Here is an 18,790-nt window from a genome sequence, read left to right as displayed (position 1 = left end):
TCTATGACTTTGCCAGAACTTTTCATCACAAAAAAAAATCCAGTCCTCATAGTTACAGGGTAAATAAAAACCTCAGGAGGTAACTAAAACTATCTCAAATCATACTCAATTTTTAAAAATTGATTTTAAAATCAACTCACAGCTACCTACACTTGGAGCTACCTACAGCAATGGAGACTATATTTTTATAGTATACATATATATGTATATAACATATATATAATACTATGATATGATATTATATTATATTATAGCATTATATTTTTTTTTTCATTTTCTTGCCAGCAATGTTTTAATCTTTAAAAGCTCTCTAAAAGCTCATTCACTTGGCTGCTTAAAGAGATTTGCTGCCCAGTCACATCAGAGGAGGACTTTCGCCTCTTTCCAGCAGGTTTTGCATTTCTGGCTCTCAAGCTCTGACCAAAAGGGCAATTTTTCAATCATTACAGAACAGGTTTGGCACTTAGGATTTAGTGCCCTGTAATGACATTTTTAAAGTTGGAGAGTTACAGTGTACTAAAATAAAAAATAATAAAAATAAGAAAGCTGGGCCAGAAAAATAACAGCCGAGAAACTTACTGGAACAAAGTGTATATAATAAAAGGCTTTTTATCTTTTAAACACTCGAATAATTTTGTCCAACTGTAGTAAAAACCAAAACTTTTTTTTAATCCTCTCACTTGGAGCACACCTTTAAAACAAACCACAACAATGGATGGAGCTTCCTGCATCCACTTCCTGCTATGACCCACTGTAATTCTTTGAAATAAATATGTTTGGGGTTATTTTGGTAAGGGCAATGTTTAGTGTCTGTCCCCCAGTGTGTAAATGTGTAGAATACACCAATGATTTAACATCTGCTATAAATAATTTTACAGAGGGTCTCAAGTTCTCCTAAGGTTATTAGGATATTATACAGGTGGCCAAATTATTAAAATATGGTTTCAATCCAACACTGAGACGTTTTCATAACGTGCATTGGATTTGAGGGTCTGGAAGCCACATGTCAGCACCAGGCTGGCTCCCTGCAGGTCCCAAAATCAAAGGCACTTCCCAAACATCACAGCCCAGGCAGCTGCAGCCACAGCACCCCCAGGGAGGCTGGAGGGGATGGAAAAGCCAGGGCAGGCTGCTCTCCTCTCAGACAAGTGACCTTTGCTATCAGCATTGCAGCATTACTTTCTCTGCCCCACGCTGATTGAGTCAAGACCTCCTCCAAGGGAGCTGAATTTTAACATCTGGCTGTGAGCAGTGCAGGGTGGAGGCTGAGGCACACAGAGCCAAACAGCTGGGGCTGTGTCTTTGTTCAAAAAGCGAAAATTAAACGAGGGAAAATTAAATAAAAATTATATTTAAAAACTCTGCTTGCTCTTTACTGGTAACACTCAGTATTTATTCCGGTTTTGAAATGCTTGATCAGGAATGCAGGGGAGCCTCTTGCCTGCAGTGCTCAGTTGTAGCCATGATATTTTCTGAAAATTCATTTCCTTAGGATTTTTTCTCCTGAGAAGCTGAGAGACCTCAGGAACAAAATGTAAACAATGATTATCTGCTGCTGTGGAATGCAACAGGTGCATCTGGGATTGGTCTCATGTGGTTGTTTCTAATTAATGGCCAATCACAGTCAGCTGGCTCGGACTGTCTGCCCTTGTTATTCATTCCTTCTTTTTCTATTCTTAGCCAGCCTTCTGATGAAATCTTCTGTTCTATTCTTTCAGTATAGTTTTAATATAATATATGTAATAAAATAATAAATCAGGCTTCTGAAACATGGAGTCAGATCCTCGTCTCTTCCCTCATCCTCAGACCCCTGTGAACGCTGTCACACTCAGTGGTGCAGAGCTCTGGGAATTTGGGTCCCAGCTGGAAGGAAGGACGTGGACAGACAGCAGGAAAACCCATTTCTGCAGCCTGTGGTTCTGCTGGGCTGCTCTGGAGAGCACAGAAAGTGGATTTAGCAGAGAAACTCTTATTATTTAAGGGAAGCACTCACTGTGTTGCTGCAAGGGAGAAGTTCCTGCAGCAATTCCCTCTGTCCCATGGAATAGAGGGGGGTGCCACTACCTCAAGAAGCACCTAAAGCATCACCTGAGCCCCTGAGGTCAGAGGAGGCTCCAGGATGGGCAGAGGATGGAGCAGCTCTGCTGGCAGGAAAGGCTGGCACAGCTGGCATTGCTCACCTGCACAGGAGAAGCTTTGGGCTGAGCTCAGGGTGGCCTTGCAGGGCCTGGAGGAGCCCCAGGAAAGCTGGAGACAGACAATTGCAAGGGGATGCAGGGACAGCACACAGGGAGCGGCTCCCACTGAAAGATTGTAGGGTTAGGTGGGATATTGGGGAAAAAATTCAGTCCTAGGAGGGTGGGCAGGGGCCGGGATGGAATTCCCAGAGCAGCTGTGGCTGCCCCTGGATCCCTGGCAGTGCCCAAGGCCAGGCTGGACACTGGGGTTGGAGCAGCCTGGGACAGTGGAAGGTGTCCCTGCCATGGGATGAGCTTTAAGGTCCCTTCCAACTCAAACTATTCTATGATTCTGTTAAGTACAAGATTCACTGCTTTAATCAAATAACATCTGAGACAGCTCAGCCTGAATCAGAACAGATTCAAAAACCATCTCAAAACTGAGCTGATATTAAATTTGACCTCCAGCACCAACTGAGGAAATATTTTTGCCCAGATTTTTCTCAGACAGTTCCTAAACGGAAAAAGTTAGTGAAAAAATTAAAATTTACATGAGTCTTGGAATGCCTTTGTGGTGCCACAAATGAACGCCACAGGGCAAACCAACCTGTGACGGTGTTCACAGGAGTCTGAGGATGAGGGAAGAGATGAGGATCTGACTCCATGTTTCAGAAGGCTTGATTTATTATTTTATCATATATATTATATTAAAACTATACTAAAAGAATAGAAGAAAAGATTTCATCAGAAGGCTGGCTAAGAACAGAAAAAGAAAGAATGATAAAAGCTTCTGTCTTGGACAGAGAGTCTGAGCCAGCTGACTGTGATTGGCCATTAATTAAAACAACCACATGAGACCAATCCCAGATGCACCTGTTGCATTCCACAGCAGCAGATAATCAATGTTTACATTTTGTTCCTGAGGCCTCCCAGCTTCTCAGGAGGAAAAAGTCCTGAGGAAGGGATTTTTCAGAAAAGATGTCTGCAACACCAACCTGCAGATATGAGTGCCTGACCTCAGTCAGCTCCATAATGGGATGCTCAGGAAAGCAAATAATAGGATTATTGTCCAGTAGGACACAAAATGGAGCATTTGCAGAATGATTTGGGTTGGAAAAGAACTCCAAGATCAAGTCCAAGCTGTGCCCCATCCCCACCTTGTCCCCAGCCCAGAGCTCTCAGTGCCACCTCCAGGTGACACTTGCAGGGATGGGGACTCCAAATGTCTCTAAGCAGCCCCTGATAATATTTAACAATCTTTTCTGTGAAGAAATTCTTGCAGGAATTGCTAAAACCAACAAAATCTTCACTTCACAAAATCTTTATGCTCAGACAAACATGCACCTCCAGAATTCCTTCCCTTGCCAGGCAGGGTGGCAGCTGGGGAATGTGGGGATTCTTATTTGGGTTTAATTGCAAAGATCTCTACCACAAACCTTGCAGGAGGTGAAGTTCCTGCCCATAAAGACAGAAAATGTGCCTACCACAATATCTGGAATAAGGTTATTTATAAAACCTCCACAGACTACTTTTTGCTAAAAAAAACCTGCTAGATTTTAATAGTTGTTAAAAGTAAATTTTCCTCTATATACACACTCTGATAGGAAGTGGAAGAACATAAAGAAGTGGAAATTCTAAGGGCAGGCACTGAGGTGAAGTTCCTATCCATAAAGACAGGAAATGTGCTTCCCACAATACCTGGAATAAGATTATTTATAAAACCCCCACAGATTATTTTTTGCTAAAAAATAACCTATTAGATTTTAATAGTTGTTAAAAGTAAATTTTCCTCTATACACCCACTCTGATAGGAAGGGGAAGAAGGTAAAAAAGTGGAAATTCTAAGGGCAGGCACTGAATCCTCTGTTGCAGAGCATTTCCTCACACATGGCATTACCAGGTGATCCCAAATTATTTCCTGGCACTTGGAAAAAACCCACAGCACCCTGATGGAGCTGCACTGGGCTGCCTCAATTCCACACTCAGGTGGAGCAGTTCTGCACCAGCACCTTCTGAGGAATGAACAGAGCACTGGCTTGTTCCTGACAGCAGCCACTGGGGTTCTTGCAAGTGTCCTCCGGGGTTTAAGGGTGGAATTAGCCAGGCAGAGCATTCTGTGCTTCTTCTGCACAAAAATATCTTTATAATCCCCCTTTGGAAGGGAGTTCAGAGGGGCAGCACGGAGGGAACAGCAAACCCAAAAGCAGTTCCCACAAAGGGAACTTTCAAACCCTGATTTTACAGGATGAGGGATGCTGAGGTTTTCTCTGCTGTGCTCTCACCTTTCCACAGTGACTGTTCTCATCCAACCTTTCCTCCCACAGGTGTGCTTTGGGTTTTTCTTTCTTTAAATTAAATGAGGCTGTATATTTTCTGTTCATCTGCTCAGTAATCGAACTGCTGCCTTCAGTGATTGGGACTCTATTATTTTTGTTATTATTATTTTTCATCTCCCCTTTTGTCAATTCCCAATGAAGCAGCTTTAAAGTGTCTGCAACTGACAGAAACAAGGCTGCTTTTATTTCATGAAAAGGGATCCAAGTCAAACCTAAAAGAAGAATTAAAATATCAATGCTGAACTTGAAATATGGTTTTCAGTGAATGAAAGCATGTTGGAATTCTCTGATTCAAACACAGGGGAAGAACCTGTGGTCTCCTCAAAAAATGCTTTATGGAAATTGTCCTTTGAAGGTGCATCATTTATCTCATGGAACATTTCCTGCTTTAAAGCAATGGCCCAAATTTCCCATCCAAAGAACATTTAAATGTTTTGTTATACAATTGTTTGGAAGGAAAAACTTGACTTTAACCTTCTTCTACACACACAATTTGGGGTCTGTGGCCCTCCCTCAACTCAGGATGCCTTGATAGGGTATCCAAGTCAAACAAAAAGAATTTAAATATTAATGCTGAACATGAAATATAGAATTTTCAGTGAATGAAAGCATGCTGGAATTCTCTGATTCAAACACAGGGGAAGAACCTGTGGTCTCCTCAATAAATGCTTTATGTAAACTGTCCTTTGAAGGTTCATCACTATTCTCATGAAACATTTCCTACTTTAAAGCAATGGCCCAAATTTCCCATCCAAAGAACATTTAAACATTGTTATATAATTGTTTGGAAGGAGAAAACTTGACTTTAACCTTGTTTGGAAGGAGAAAACTTGACTTTAACCTTGTTTGGAAGGAAAAAACTTGACTTTAACCTTCTTCCACACACACAATTTGGGGTCTGTGGCCTTTCCTCAGCTCAGGATGCCTTGATAGGGTATCCAAGTCAGACATAAAAGAAGAATTAAAATATTAATGCTGAACATGAAATATGGAATTTTCAGTGAATGAAAGCATGTTGGAATTCTCTGATTCAAACACAGGGGAAGAACCTGTGGTCTTCTCAAAAAATGCTTTATGGAAATTGTCCTTTGAAGGTGCATCATTTAGCTCATGAAACATTTCCTACTTTAAAGCAATGGCCCAAATTTCTCATACAAAGAGCATTTAAACATTGTTATATAATTGTTTGGAAGGAGAAAACTTGACTTTAACCTTGTTTGGAAGGAGAAAACTTGACTTTAACCTTGTTTGGAAGGAAAAAACTTGACTTTAACCTTCTTCCACACACACAATTTGGGGTCTGTGGCCTTTCCTCAGCTCAGGATGCCTTGATAGGGTATCCAAGTCAGACATAAAAGAAGAATTAAAATATTAATGCTGAACATGAAATATGGAATTTTCAGTGAATAAAAGCATGTTGGAATTCTCTGATTCAAACACAGGGGAAGAACCTGTGGTCTCCTCAATAAATGCTTTATGGAAATTGTCCTTTGAAGGTGCATCATTTAGCTCATGAAACATTTCCTACTTTAAAGCAATGGCCCAAATTTCTCATACAAAGAGCATTTAAACATTGTTATGTAATTGTTTGGAAGGAAAAAACTTGACTTTAACCTTTTTTCACACACACAGTTCGGGGTCTGTGGCTTTCCCTCACTTCAGGATGCCTTGATAGCAAAGTGAAATGAGAACTTTGCATTTTTATCCCAGTGAGTGAAAGGTTTCCTGCAGTATTTACTGCATGGAATTCCTAATAAAAGAATTCCCAGGTACCTCTGCTCATCAGCCACTCTGGGAGAGCTCTCAACAGGGTCTCAGTGTTTTCTCTCCAGTAAAAAATTCTGACCTCAGAGCTGTGATCTCACTTGGCTCAAGGAGGGGCCTGTAGGTGCTGGTTGCTGCCATGTGCAGCAGCTGTCAAAACTTTCAGTCCAAAATATTTAAAGGGGAAAAAAAAGGTGCAGATTTGATGGCAGCAAAAAAAAAAAAAAGTAAAATCATTAATCTCTTTAACTTTCATTTTGTTTTTAGCTCATTTAGATGTGTCAATGTTTTAGACACAAACCAGAATGTTAAACAAATCAGAAAAAATGAGGTAGAACAAAATACTTGCCTTCTTCATTTTTTTGGCACAAAAATCGTAGAATTACATGTCAGAAGTGATGTTCTTCCTCTGCAGCTTTGGCAACAAAGCACTTTGCAGGGCAGAGCCAATGTGAGTGTGCAATCTTAGAAAGAATTAAATTATTTTCTGGAGCTGTGCAGTGAGATGAGGAATGGGAATGATGTGAATCCTGTCTGCACCTACAGCAGGGTGGGCAGCAGGAGAGGGACTGGGATTGTGTCCCTGTGTCCCCTCAGGTGATTTCCCACCTGCAGAGCTGCCCCAGCCCTGCCCCAGCCAGGGAGGAGCTGGAGCTGCTGCAGAGCCCAGAGGAGGCTCCAGGATGGGCAGAGGATGGAGCAGCTCTGCTGGCAGGAAAGGCTGGCACAGCTGGCATTGCTCACCTGCACAGGAGAAGCTTTGGGCTGAGCTCAGGGTGGCCTTGCAGGGCCTGGAGGAGCCCCAGGAAAGCTGGAGAGAGACAATTGCCAGGGGATGCAGGGACAGCACACAGGGAATGGCTCCACACTGAAAAATTACAGGTTTAGATCAGATATTAGGGAAAATTTCCTCCCTGGCAGGGTGGGCAGGGCTGGGATGGAATTCCACCCCTGCATCCCTGGCAGTGCCCAAGGCCAGGCTGGACACTGGGGCTGGAGCAGCCTGGGACAGTGGGAGGTGTCCCTGCCATGGCAGGGGTGGCACTGGGTGATTTTTTAGGTCCCCTCCAGCCCAAACCTGGCTTGGGCTTCGCCTCTGTCCAGCCCTGCTCTCTCAGCTGTGGCCTGCACTGCACAGATTCCAACAGCTTCCAAGGCAAAAGCAAAGGAGCCTCCATAAAATGCACCTTAAATCCTTTTAGGTCAGGCAAATCACCAAGGAGTCAGAGCCTTCAGGAATGGAAATCACCTCTGCCCACCAAATAAATTCTGCAGTGTGACAAAGCAGAGTGGACTTGGGAAGAGCCCTTGGTCTGGAAGACATTCAGCAGAAGACAGATCAATCTTATCTAAAAAAAGGTAATAAGTGGCTTAAATGACTTTTAAAAGTGGGATAAAAACCCCTCTTCCAGTCTCACAGTTCACTCTGGTTTCACAATTTGCATTTAGCAAATACCTCAGCAAACCAAGTCTTACACAATCTCATTTCAAACCTCTCCCCCCAAAGCTCTGAAGCCATGTGCCACATTTGACAGCTCTGAAGTTTGTGAACTCCTCCAAGGATTACACCCAGCAGCTGGGAGGAAACAAGAAAACCTCACTGCAGGCTCTGGGTGGATACTGGAGCACAGAAGGGAAAATAAAAAACAGGCAGCAACATTCAAATATGGAAAAAATCTTCAGTCAACACTCTCATGTTATGAGAGACACAGCTCATCATTAGTTCTGAGGCTTACAGAATATTTAAGGGGTGAATATGAACTGGTTCCTACATTAAATTATGGGAAAAGGCAGAATTTTAAATTAAAATCTCTTATTTCACTGGCCTATAGCACTTCCCCACTACATCCTACCCAAACATTTCCTGCTATGGAGAGCTTTCAAACTTTCAGTTTTGAGAAATTCTGCCAGAACACCAGGTTTCAGTCAGATTTCATCTCCCAAATTTGCCATTTTTATTCAAGGTGTTGAGGAGCATCTCACACCTCAGCATAAAGCCAAGTAGTAAAAACTGAATTAAATATAATGTAATAACTGTTTTAAAACATTGCAAACTGCCTGGGTGACCACACCAATACCAGGAATACATTCACAATTCTTCTAAGAGTCTGCATAATTTACTATTAAAGAGATTTCTTGTTATCTGCTTTATTTATTAAGAACCAAACATGTAAAGGTAAGAAAATGGGGCAGCCAACTTTCAAAATAACAGAATTCTCAGCTCAGATCACACCTAAAACCAATTTATGAATTAAAAGGATGGACAGAAATGGGTGAAAAAACAAAACCAAAAAAGCTTCAGAATTTGTTCCAAAATCCAGCACCACTTTAGGCAATATGTGCTCATCTGTAATTACCTGAACTGAAATGTAAACCAGGGACAGTTCTGAGCAGGAAAACACTGCTCAGAAATACCCACTGAGCATCCAGTGTAAATCAAAGCTGCACCCAGCAGAGAACAGAATTACAAATTAAAACTCTAACACTATTTTCTTAAACAAAATGTTAAATTAAACAGAGTACAACTCAGAACTGCACCTCAATCCTAGTTAGTACTTGAAATAAACTGCTGAAATTGTTATCAGCTTCCAGAGAATTTTCTGAGACACTTTAAAACCTTACTTTCTTCTAGAAATCACATTCTCTGCCTAAGAGATCTTTTATTATTTCTACCATTGCCCAAATTTTGGTGGTTTAAAGTGAATTAAATCAGTTTGCCCTGGCAAATCCAGCTGAGGCAGCCTGTGACCCTGCCAGCCCCTTTGACCAGGAGAGGTTATTTTTCACTGGCAAGTTTTAAAGGCATTTACCACACTTGAATTACTGCATTTTGTATCAATATATACATTAAAAAGGGCATGTGGAGCCATAAATAAACACAAGCAAAATTCTCTGTGGATGGGAAAGGACAGAGAGTGCATTTTCTTGATCACAGACAAATCTTTGAAGAGCATCAAATATTACAAAAACCCTCAGGTCTAGAAATAAAGTAAAAAATGGAGAGGTCTTGGGAGATACAGACAGAATTCTTTATCTGTATTTTCCTCTTTGAAATATAAAAGGAATACTTTTAGGGAAAACAATCCCTTCAGGAGGAAAAAAAGGAGTTGATTTTCATATCCAAAATCTTTCCTAAAATCACTCCAGAAGAATCTTCCAAGCCATGCAGAAGGGTGTTCAGTGATGAAGTTAAAAGCAACAAAAATGAGCGGGAAAGTAAAAAAATCTACTGAAATTTATTCTAATTTAAAGGAAAAAAAATAAAATCCCAGAAGTCCTCAAGAGAAGAAACTGGAGTTTACAAAGTGCAGCACAACTGTCCTTATCAGATGTAGATGTTATTGTGAGTTTCACTGGCTGTCAGGAACTTCTTCAGGATCTTTGTGCTTTCAGAGGCGTCCTGGGGAAAGGAGAAGAGGATCAGAATCAGCCACAGAGTGGGAAAAAGCAAGAGCTCCCCTGGCCCCGGCCCCATTTTCATTACTCTGAACAGCACTTTTATTAATATATTAAATGAATTTTATTAGATATTATAATTATATAGTTATACATTATTTATTTAGATTAATTAAATATATAAATATCACATATTATATCATACTATATTATTTATATTAGTATATATAATAATATATACACTAATATATATAATATAGTATATATTAGTATAGTATAATATATATAATATAATATAATATAATATAATATAATATAATATAATATAATATAATATAATATATAATATAATACTATATTATATAATATAATAACTATATTATATAGTATATAATATTATATATTATATACTATAATATATAATAATATAGATGATATATATTATAGTATATATTATATATAATATATAATACAGTACTATATATATAATATAGTACTATATTATATATTATACTATATTTTATATATTACATTATATTATATTATTATATTATATTACATACTACATTACATTATACTATATATAATATAGTATATATTATATTAACACTATATTTATACTACATTATATTACATTATATTACATTATATTTATACTACATTATATTATATATATACCATATTATATTATCTATTATACTATATTACAATATATAATAATAGAATAGAATATATAATAATAGAATAGAATATATAATAATAGAATAGAATAGAGTAATGTAATGTAATGTAACGTAACATAACATAACATTATATTTATATTATATTACATTATATCATATCAATATTAACTGAGCAAAACTCAGGTTTTCTGAATGAATTTATCCACAGGAATGTGCAGTGCAGCAAGAAAATGGATTTATTATTTTGCATTCCTCCTTGCTTGGACATGAGGGGAAGATTCTCTGTCATTGTTCTCCTTCAGAGTTTAAATATTTATGTGTTACTCAGAGTTATTCAGCAGAACAGAATGAGCTGCACTGAAAACTGATTTTAGGACTGAAGTAAACACCTCAGTACACACAGACCTCTTTGGGCATTGAAATCTGGGTTCAAAGTGTTCTCAACCAACTAGAAATCAATTAAAAACATTTCAGAAAGAGGAAAACATTCATTTTAGGGGCTGCAATGGGAATTTTTGGGAGCAATGTGATTCACTGTGAGGGTGGTGGCACACAGAAATTGGGGCTGCCCCATCCCTGGAAGTGTTCAAGGCCAGGCTGGATTAGTGTAAAAATTTCTTCAGAAATTTGGCTTTTTAGCTCCAAAATGAAGTTATAGGTCAAAATGGGTTATTTTAAGAAGCTTTCCTGTATGCCAGAAGAGAGGCATATACAGAGCTAGAACTGAGCCATCTGATACATGAATATAAAATGTAAAAATAATAAAAAAACACACAACAAAAAGCTTTAAATGAGGCAACTCCAAAGCAAACTGCAGCTTACACAAGCACAAAAATCCTTCCCTGATACATTCATACATTAGCAGAGCCTGAAAATCCAACATGAAGTTCTGAAGGAAGCTGTAGAGTGCAATCCCCACAGGGGAACAAACCCAGCAGAATGCAAGAGATGAAAACAGACAAAAACTCCCATTAATTATAAAAATGGAAATTTTACCTTGGCTAAACTCTTCAGGAGCTCAGAAGAGAGCAGAGGCTTGAAGGCTTCAATGGTGACTGTGTCCAGCTTGATGACATCAGTGTAGCACTGGTACAGCACTGCAGGGATGTCCCACACCTGGCAGTAACTCAGCACTGACACAGGGAAAGGAAATCTGTTAAACTCAGCACAAAGGGATCTCTGCTCTGGGTGCAAAAATCAGAATTTTAAACCCATGGGAGTTTCATTACCAGCTCAGGATGCTGACTGCTGGAGCAGCAACTCATCCCCCAGCTATACAAGGAAAATTAGTTAAAATCAAAAATTAGTTAAATGGAGGTGTTTTTTCCTGGCACATACCCTACCTGGAAACTGTACATAAAAATATAATATAATATAATATAATATAATATAATATAATATAATATAATATAATATAATATAATATAATGTAATGTAATGTAATGTAATGTAATGTAATGTAATGTAATGTAATGTAATGTAATGTAATGTAACGTAACGTAACATAATATAACATAACATAACATAATATAATAATAAAAATTAAAATAATAAATAAAAACAATGAATATTTTCTTAAATGTGTTCTTAAATAAATAAAAAAAAGAAAATAAATAAAAATGTAGGACATCCAGGGAATGAAAATAAATAAAACCCGTAAAATATTTTATCAAATATTTAATAAATAAATAAAAATAAGAAAATAAATAAAAATAATAGCAACATCTGCAAAAAACCCAAACAACACCCCCAAAAAAACCCAACCAAAAAACCCATAAAAAGGAATGTGAACAAGAGAAAATCATCCACTTTTAGCTCCTGCCAGACAAGCTTTTCCTCATGCTGCTACCATTAGGGATTCTAGAATGCAAAAATTCAAAGTTTTTATTAAATTACATAAAAAACTGAACCTAATTTTTCCATGAGGTTGATCAGTGGATCTGTACAAGCTTCATGACCTGTTATATACAGAAAGGACTTTATGAGGTTTTATTTTGGGTGCTCAGATGAAAATAATTCCTAATAAAATTTATTTAATTACTAAGTAAAATTCCTAAAAAACCCCACTGTACAAAATGCTTTGTAAGGCTGTACTGGAGAATTTCCCAGTACTTCTGTCCCACACATAACTGGTAAAATTATTTATGGCTGGTTTGGAAAACTGTCCCTATTCTCCAGGGCAATATGTAAGATGTGAATCTGTCAGTAATTAATTTTTAAAAAGCTGAATTTTCAGCCAGTTCCCACAATTAAGCAAAAATTCTAATTGCAGAGGGATGTTCCTCAGGGGGAATTGTGCAAATAACTGGAATTGCAAAGTACCAGCAGCAGGAAGGTCCCTCACAATGTTGGGCTGCTCCAGCAGTGGGCAGCAGACCTGCTCCTGGAATTCTTTGGTCTTCAAGGCTTTCAGGAATGGAGACACAAGGGTCAGAGTGGATTCCTGAGTTTTATAATCAGCTACAGGACACGTGGAAAGGATGGTGACTTGCAAGCCTTTCTTCTGCATGGAGCCAAAAACCTGAAATACAAAAAAATACATCAGGAAAAATTCTCATAATAAAAGCAGAGGAACCTCAAGGATTCATTTCAATTTCAGATTCATTTCAATTTCAGATTCATTTATCTTGAACTCAGGTTTGCAGGACCAAAACCAGTCTGAATCACAACCTTCAGGTAGAAATTTCCCAGGCATTGCTCCTAGGCTAGAGATAAAAACCCCAAAATAACAGCTGATATATTTACTAAGTCTAGTGATCTTCTGGAGAGGTTTCATGTTTTCAGCACTTTGTATTCAATATATTAAGATTTACTGCTTTAATTAATGGTGATTGTAAAAAAAAAAAAAATAGGATTCCAAATAAAAACAAGCAGTTCACTGAGCTGCTTAACATCTGAAATGAAAATTGTGCTCCCTGGATGCCCTACAATGTTGTAAAATAATTTATTTTAGATACACTGATTTTATTTCATTCTATTCAAGTTGAATTGAGAAAGAAAATTTAGGCTTCTCTTTCTCATATTCAAAGAACAAAGTTTTGAAGTACAAAACCTTCTGAACATTACAAAATACCAACAAGGGAAAACGAAATAGAGAATTTGGAAACTGTGACAGAAAGTTGCCTACACAGGTTTCTGTCTGTGTACCAGTCCCAGGAGGGAAGCTGTGCCCTCCCATCACTGTCACTGTGTCACCAATGTGACAGAAATCTGACAGGAATATTCAGAAGCCCACAGATTTTCCACTTGCTTTGCTGGGAACACAGGCTGGAATCTATGGCTGCAAAATCCAACCTGTGTGTTCTGGTTTGTCAGTGATCCTTACAGAGAAAACCCACCCAGAGGTAAAGATCTGACCTGTGGAGATGGGAGATGCTCAGGAAATCAGGATTTACACACAGAACAGGGCTGCCACTCACATGAAAAGAAAAAGGATTGGCAGCACGTTGTTTCTTCTGCACATTTAAAAATAATAACAACCACAAAATGTAAAAATACTCAGGAACATGGACTTGGTACAACCACACTCCTGCTGTTCAGGAACACCCACAAATGGGGAAGACAACAACCCCCAGCCATCTCTCTTCTGCAATCCCACTTCAAATGAAGTGCAGGAATGTGTGGAATACAGCAAAAATCTGAGGTCTAAGGGGTTTTAAACTTCCAAATGAGCTGTGATCCCCCAGCAAAGCTGTACTGATCTCTAAGCCCAGCTTCAGAATCCCTGCTGCTCCATCAGCTCAGCACAGATTTAAAGGCAGGCAGGGAGCAGACAGACAGCAAGACAAAATAAGCCACACTTCCTGCAGGCAAAGCAGTGACCCAAATCCATCAGGAAAATCAACAGGAGGAACATTCACCCCTTGGCTTTATCTTGTTAAAATCAAAATGATGATATTTGGAGGGACTTCCCTGAGCCAGCAGGGCTCCTGTACCTGGATAATGCTGGGGTGAGGCCCTGGGAATGTTAAATGTGGGAAGAAATGGGACAAATTCTGCTTGGGAGGCACCTTTATCTCCACCTGCCCCCTGGGAAAGGCACAGAACACACCCAGCAGCTCCACAACTGGTTTGGCTGGCGATCCTTTGGCAGCTGCACAAATTGCTGTTGGTTTTTTTTGAAGGAAGAATTCTCCCAGAGGTGAAATGCAGCTGAAATAAGGCATGGGAAATGAAAAGCAAGCAGGAAAAATGTTTGGGAAGTGGTTAAGGGCCAACAAAAGTGAAACTGTCCAAAACCACTCAGCTGGGAGCTGACAGCAGATACAGCTGGCAGCACAGAAAGGGATTTCACTGATCCTGCAGAGAGTAAATTGATCTATTTTTGAATATTTAATAAAAGAAAACCACATGGGAAACTTATTTAACACTGTCATGGTTAAAGTATCAGAGAAAAGATCCCCATCCTAATAAATAGAGGATTTTATTACTCCATTTATTTCCTTGCCAGTTTTACCTTCTCAAGCCACTGGAACTGTTGATCCTCAGCCACATAGCAACTACACTGGCACAATAAAACCTAAAAAAGGTAAAAATTTGTGTAAGCAAGTGGTTTAAAGGGCACAACAGCAGCTCAGCATCGCCTGTAAGGGTGATGTGGCTGCAGACAATAAATTGTTCAGTTATTTTGGGTTTAGCTCTGTTTCAATGAGGATTTTTTGCTCACAAATGCAGTGAAGCCATGAGGCTGTGACATTCTGTGCTGAACTTCACACAGTTTTAGTTTTAACCCTTCAGATCATTTATGAGATTAACCCATGACCCTGCAGTGCCCTGTTTGGGGGTGGATGAAGTTTCTCCTTTTCAGAAAGCCAAACCACAGAGGAATTAATGCTCAAGTCACTCACTGTGGGGTCTGATATCAATCTGTAGAACAAACAGAAAGAGTCTGTGGGGAGGACATTTGTGCTGCTGGATGTTCTGCACCACTCATTCCACAGCTTCACAACTCCAATCACTTCCCAGCACACAGAGTCCAGGATAAAAGATGACAGGAAAGCTGCAAAACCCATTAAAATAGTGTTAATTTATAAAAAATAAAACCTCTGTTTTACAAATAAATAGCTGGACTAAATTAGGTTATTCCTTTGCAATCTGAAGAAAGAATAACTCATTTTTATCAACTTATTGACCAAATCTAAGAAACATCAGCAATGTGATAATCCTGCTGTACTCAAATTTACAAAGATGAAGAGATGTTCAACACATACAGATCCCTAACATAAAAATCACTTGTTCTGAGGAATTACAGCATTACAATCAACTTCAATTTCTTTAGTATTAATTAAGATTGCGAAATATTAGGTCTCTAATACCTTCTGACATAACAGATATAGCAGATTAAAACCAAAACTCACTGAAGCAGCAAGGCAGAACTGTTACACTGATTTTAGAAAAAACAAAGGCAAGAGTGTGGCAAACATGTTAATAAATCAGACTCCTGTCAAAAGCTACAGAAGACAGATCCAATATATCTATTACTATTTTTCAAGGAAAAACCCAAACAAATTAGCAAAGTTAACCTTGATAAAATCTAAATGTCACTTCAATGCAAGCAAGACTTGTGGGTACTATCAGATCAAAACTTTTGCCAATTAATAAACAATCCCAGAGAGTTTACCAAACAAAAACCAGATAAAGGAAAAGAGGGATTGTCCTAACTGAAATCCCAAACTAAAACATACTTCACTTTTTGTATTCAAGTGAAAATACATCAATTTCCAAGAGGAATAAGCACCTGTAATAATAACTGTATTTTACATGCACAGAGGAACTTAAGCTTTCTCTGGACAACTCGGTTGCCTCCAGGTTTAACCTCTGCTGCTAAAGGAGGAGCTGCACATTCAGTAAATAGAGGGGTGTAGTGAAAGCTGGAGAGGGATTTTTCAAAAGGTAACGGGATGACAGGACAAGGGGGAACGAGGTGAACTCAAGGAGGGCAGGGTTGGATGAGAGTTTGGGAGGGAATTGTTCCCTGGGAGGGTGGGGATGCGCAGAGGAGCTGTGGCTGCTCCTGGACCCTTGGAAATGCCCAAGGCCAGGTTGGACACTGGGGCTTGGGAATGTCTGGGCACATTTACAACCCCAGTTGGGGCTTGGAGCAGGGAATGTCCTGGCACATTTACAACCCCAGTTGGGGCTTGGAGCAGGGAATGTCCTGGCACATTTACAACCCCAACTGGGGCTTGGAGCGGGGAATGTCCTGGCACATTTACAACCCCAGTTGGGGCTTGGAGCGGGGAATGTCCTGGCACATTTCCACCTCCCTGCCACCTTCTGCCTCCCCAGTTTATCCCCAGCCCGGCAGCTGAGGTTCTGCACGCACCCGCAGCGTTCCTGCCGATGGCCACGATGAATCTGGAGCACACCAGGGACTCCTCAGCACAGCTCCACAGCACTTGGATCTCCCTGGGAAAACAACACAGAACAGCCCGGGCTGGGTGGGACCCACAAGAACCATCCAAACCCAGCTCTTGGCCCTGAACAGACACCAACAACCCCACCATGGGCATCCCTGGAGCTCTGGCAGCCTCGGGGCCGTGCCCATTGCCTGGGGAGCCTGGGCAGTGCCAGCACCCTCTCAGGGAAGAACCTTTCCCTGATCTCCCCGCGCTGCCGGTACCTTTTCTTCTCGATCTCCCTGCGGATCTCGCGGTCCTCGGGCGTCTCCTCCCGCGCCTCCTCCTCCTCGTCCAGGCCGGCCCGGGACGGGGCCACCACCACCTCCCCGAAGAAAGTCGCCATGGCCGCCTCGCGCCTGCGCAGCCCCGCCCTCAGCGCCGGAGCAGGCGCGGGAGGCGCCGGGGGCTCTGAGGGGAGAGGCGGCGGCAGCGCCTGGTGCCTCCGGTACCTCCGAACCTCGCACCAAAGGCCACGTCCGGGCGGGTCTGGAGGGCTCGCAGAGATGGTGACTCCATCGCATCCCTGGGCAACTTCTTCCAAGGATTAACCATCCTTTCAGTGAAGAAAATCATCCAGATACCTCATTTAAACCTGCCCCGCCTCGATGCCGTTCTGTCCTGTCACTGTTCCCTGGAGCACCGCCCGACCCCCCCGCTGTGACAGCTCCCAAAAGAGGATGGAGGTGAAAGGGACAGGAACAAACCTCAGGAAATCCCAGAGTCCCGAAATCCCTGCAGGGGCTGGCAAAGCCCTCCAAGGTCACCAAGTCCCAGCTGTGCGTGCCCCATGGGCACCTTGTCCCCAGCCCAGAGCACTCAGTGCCACCTCCAGGGGACACCTGCAGGGATGGGCACTGCAAAGCTCCCTGGGCAGCCCCTGCCAAGGCCTGAGCTCCCTTTCCATGGGCAAATTGCTGCTGCTGTCCCAGCTGAGCCTGCCCTGGCCCAGCCTGAGGCCGCTCCCTCTGCTCCTGTCCCTGTTCCCTGGCAGCAGAGCCCGACCCCCCGGCTGTGCCCTCCTGGCAGGGACTTGTGCAGAGCCACGAGGGCCCCTGAGCCTCCTTTGCTCCAGCCCCAGCCCCTTCCAGCTCCCTCAGCCCCTGCTGGGGCTCAGCCCCTGCCCAGCTCCGTTCCCTGCCCTGGACACGCTCCAGCCCCTCCAGGGCTCTCCTGCAGGAGCAGAACTGGGCCCAGCCCTGGAGGGGCCTCTCAGAGCCAGCACAGAGGGACAATCCCTGCCCTGCTCCTGCTGCACACACAATTCCCCATCCAGCCCAGCTGCCAGGGGCCTCTTGCCCCCCTGGGCACCCCTGGGCTCGTGTCCAGCCCCTGTCACAGCACCCCAGGGCCTTTCCAGCTCTCCAGCCCCACGGGGTTGTTGTCCCTTGGCCTGGCTGAACCAAGTAAGAGCACAGTGACATCCTGTTGGAATCCTGGATGCTGAGAATTTTAAACTTTCTGTGCTGAAAGGCACAGACTCACAAGAGAACACTGCATTTGACCTGAGGCTGTGGAGAAGATTTCCAAAATTGATTGATAGCACTGGGATTACAGGCGCGTAGTTGGTTAGAAGTGTGTAATACCACAGGGTGGAAAACTTAAAAGTTTGGGGTTTTAGAATACAGTAATAAATATGAAGCAAGATGGAGATTTGAGGGCCAAGGCAGGTTGTTCTTCACCTTCTTCTTCCTTACTCTTCATGGGTTTGGGTGGTATTTTGTAATTGGACAGAATAGTCTGCATTGAGGGCTTTGAGGGATGTTATCGGGTTAAAAGGGAAAATAATCTAAGTATAATTTCTTAATTGGACAGTTTAGTCTTAAAAGACCTTGTAACAAGAGATTGTTGGCCATTTTGTGCCTTGTAATGAAAGACTGCTGAACTCACAGAATCACAGAAGTTCAAGACTGGAAGAGACCTATAAGATCATCAAGTCCAGTCGATGTTCTAACTGTTCACTAGATCATGGCACCAAGTGCCACATCCAGTCTTTTTTTGAATTCTTCAAGGGATGATGACTCCACCACCTCACT

The 18,790-nt window shown here is 41.4% G+C and overlaps 1 protein-coding gene across 1 annotated transcript; it reads right to left on the bottom strand.

The window, feature by feature from the left end:
- Positions 1-8,208: 8,208 nt before the first annotated feature.
- On the bottom strand, positions 8,209-17,101 carry PSMG1 (proteasome assembly chaperone 1). Its single transcript, XM_059466968.1, has 7 exons — positions 16,979-17,101; positions 16,682-16,764; positions 15,204-15,355; positions 14,813-14,875; positions 12,679-12,877; positions 11,353-11,489; positions 8,209-9,677 (listed from the first exon to the last, which is right to left on the bottom strand). Exons 1-7 carry the CDS (start codon positions 17,098-17,100, stop codon positions 9,603-9,605), a joined length of 831 nt encoding a protein of 276 aa, XP_059322951.1. The 5' UTR covers position 17,101; the 3' UTR covers positions 8,209-9,602.
- Positions 17,102-18,790: the final 1,689 nt, after the last annotated feature.

Source organism: Ammospiza nelsoni, chromosome 2, assembly GCF_027579445.1.
Source record: "Ammospiza nelsoni isolate bAmmNel1 chromosome 2, bAmmNel1.pri, whole genome shotgun sequence".
Taxonomy (NCBI): Eukaryota; Metazoa; Chordata; class Aves; order Passeriformes; family Passerellidae; genus Ammospiza; species Ammospiza nelsoni.
This window is presented reverse-complemented; position numbering and strand designations above follow the sequence as displayed.

Bases quoted from the DNA above. Each gene is read 5' to 3' on its own strand.
- PSMG1 (XM_059466968.1), bottom strand. From the start codon at position 17,100: ATGGCGACTTTCTTCGGGGAGGTGGTGGTGGCCCCGTCCCGGGCCGGC. The intron at 16,765-16,978 runs GTACCGGCAGCG...TTGTTTTCCCAG, and splicing joins AGGGAGATCGAGAAGAAAAG to GGAGATCCAAGTGCTGTGGA. The intron at 9,678-11,352 runs GTAAAATTTCCA...TCCTTTCCCCAG, and splicing joins TCCTGAAGAGTTTAGCCAAG to GACGCCTCTGAAAGCACAAA.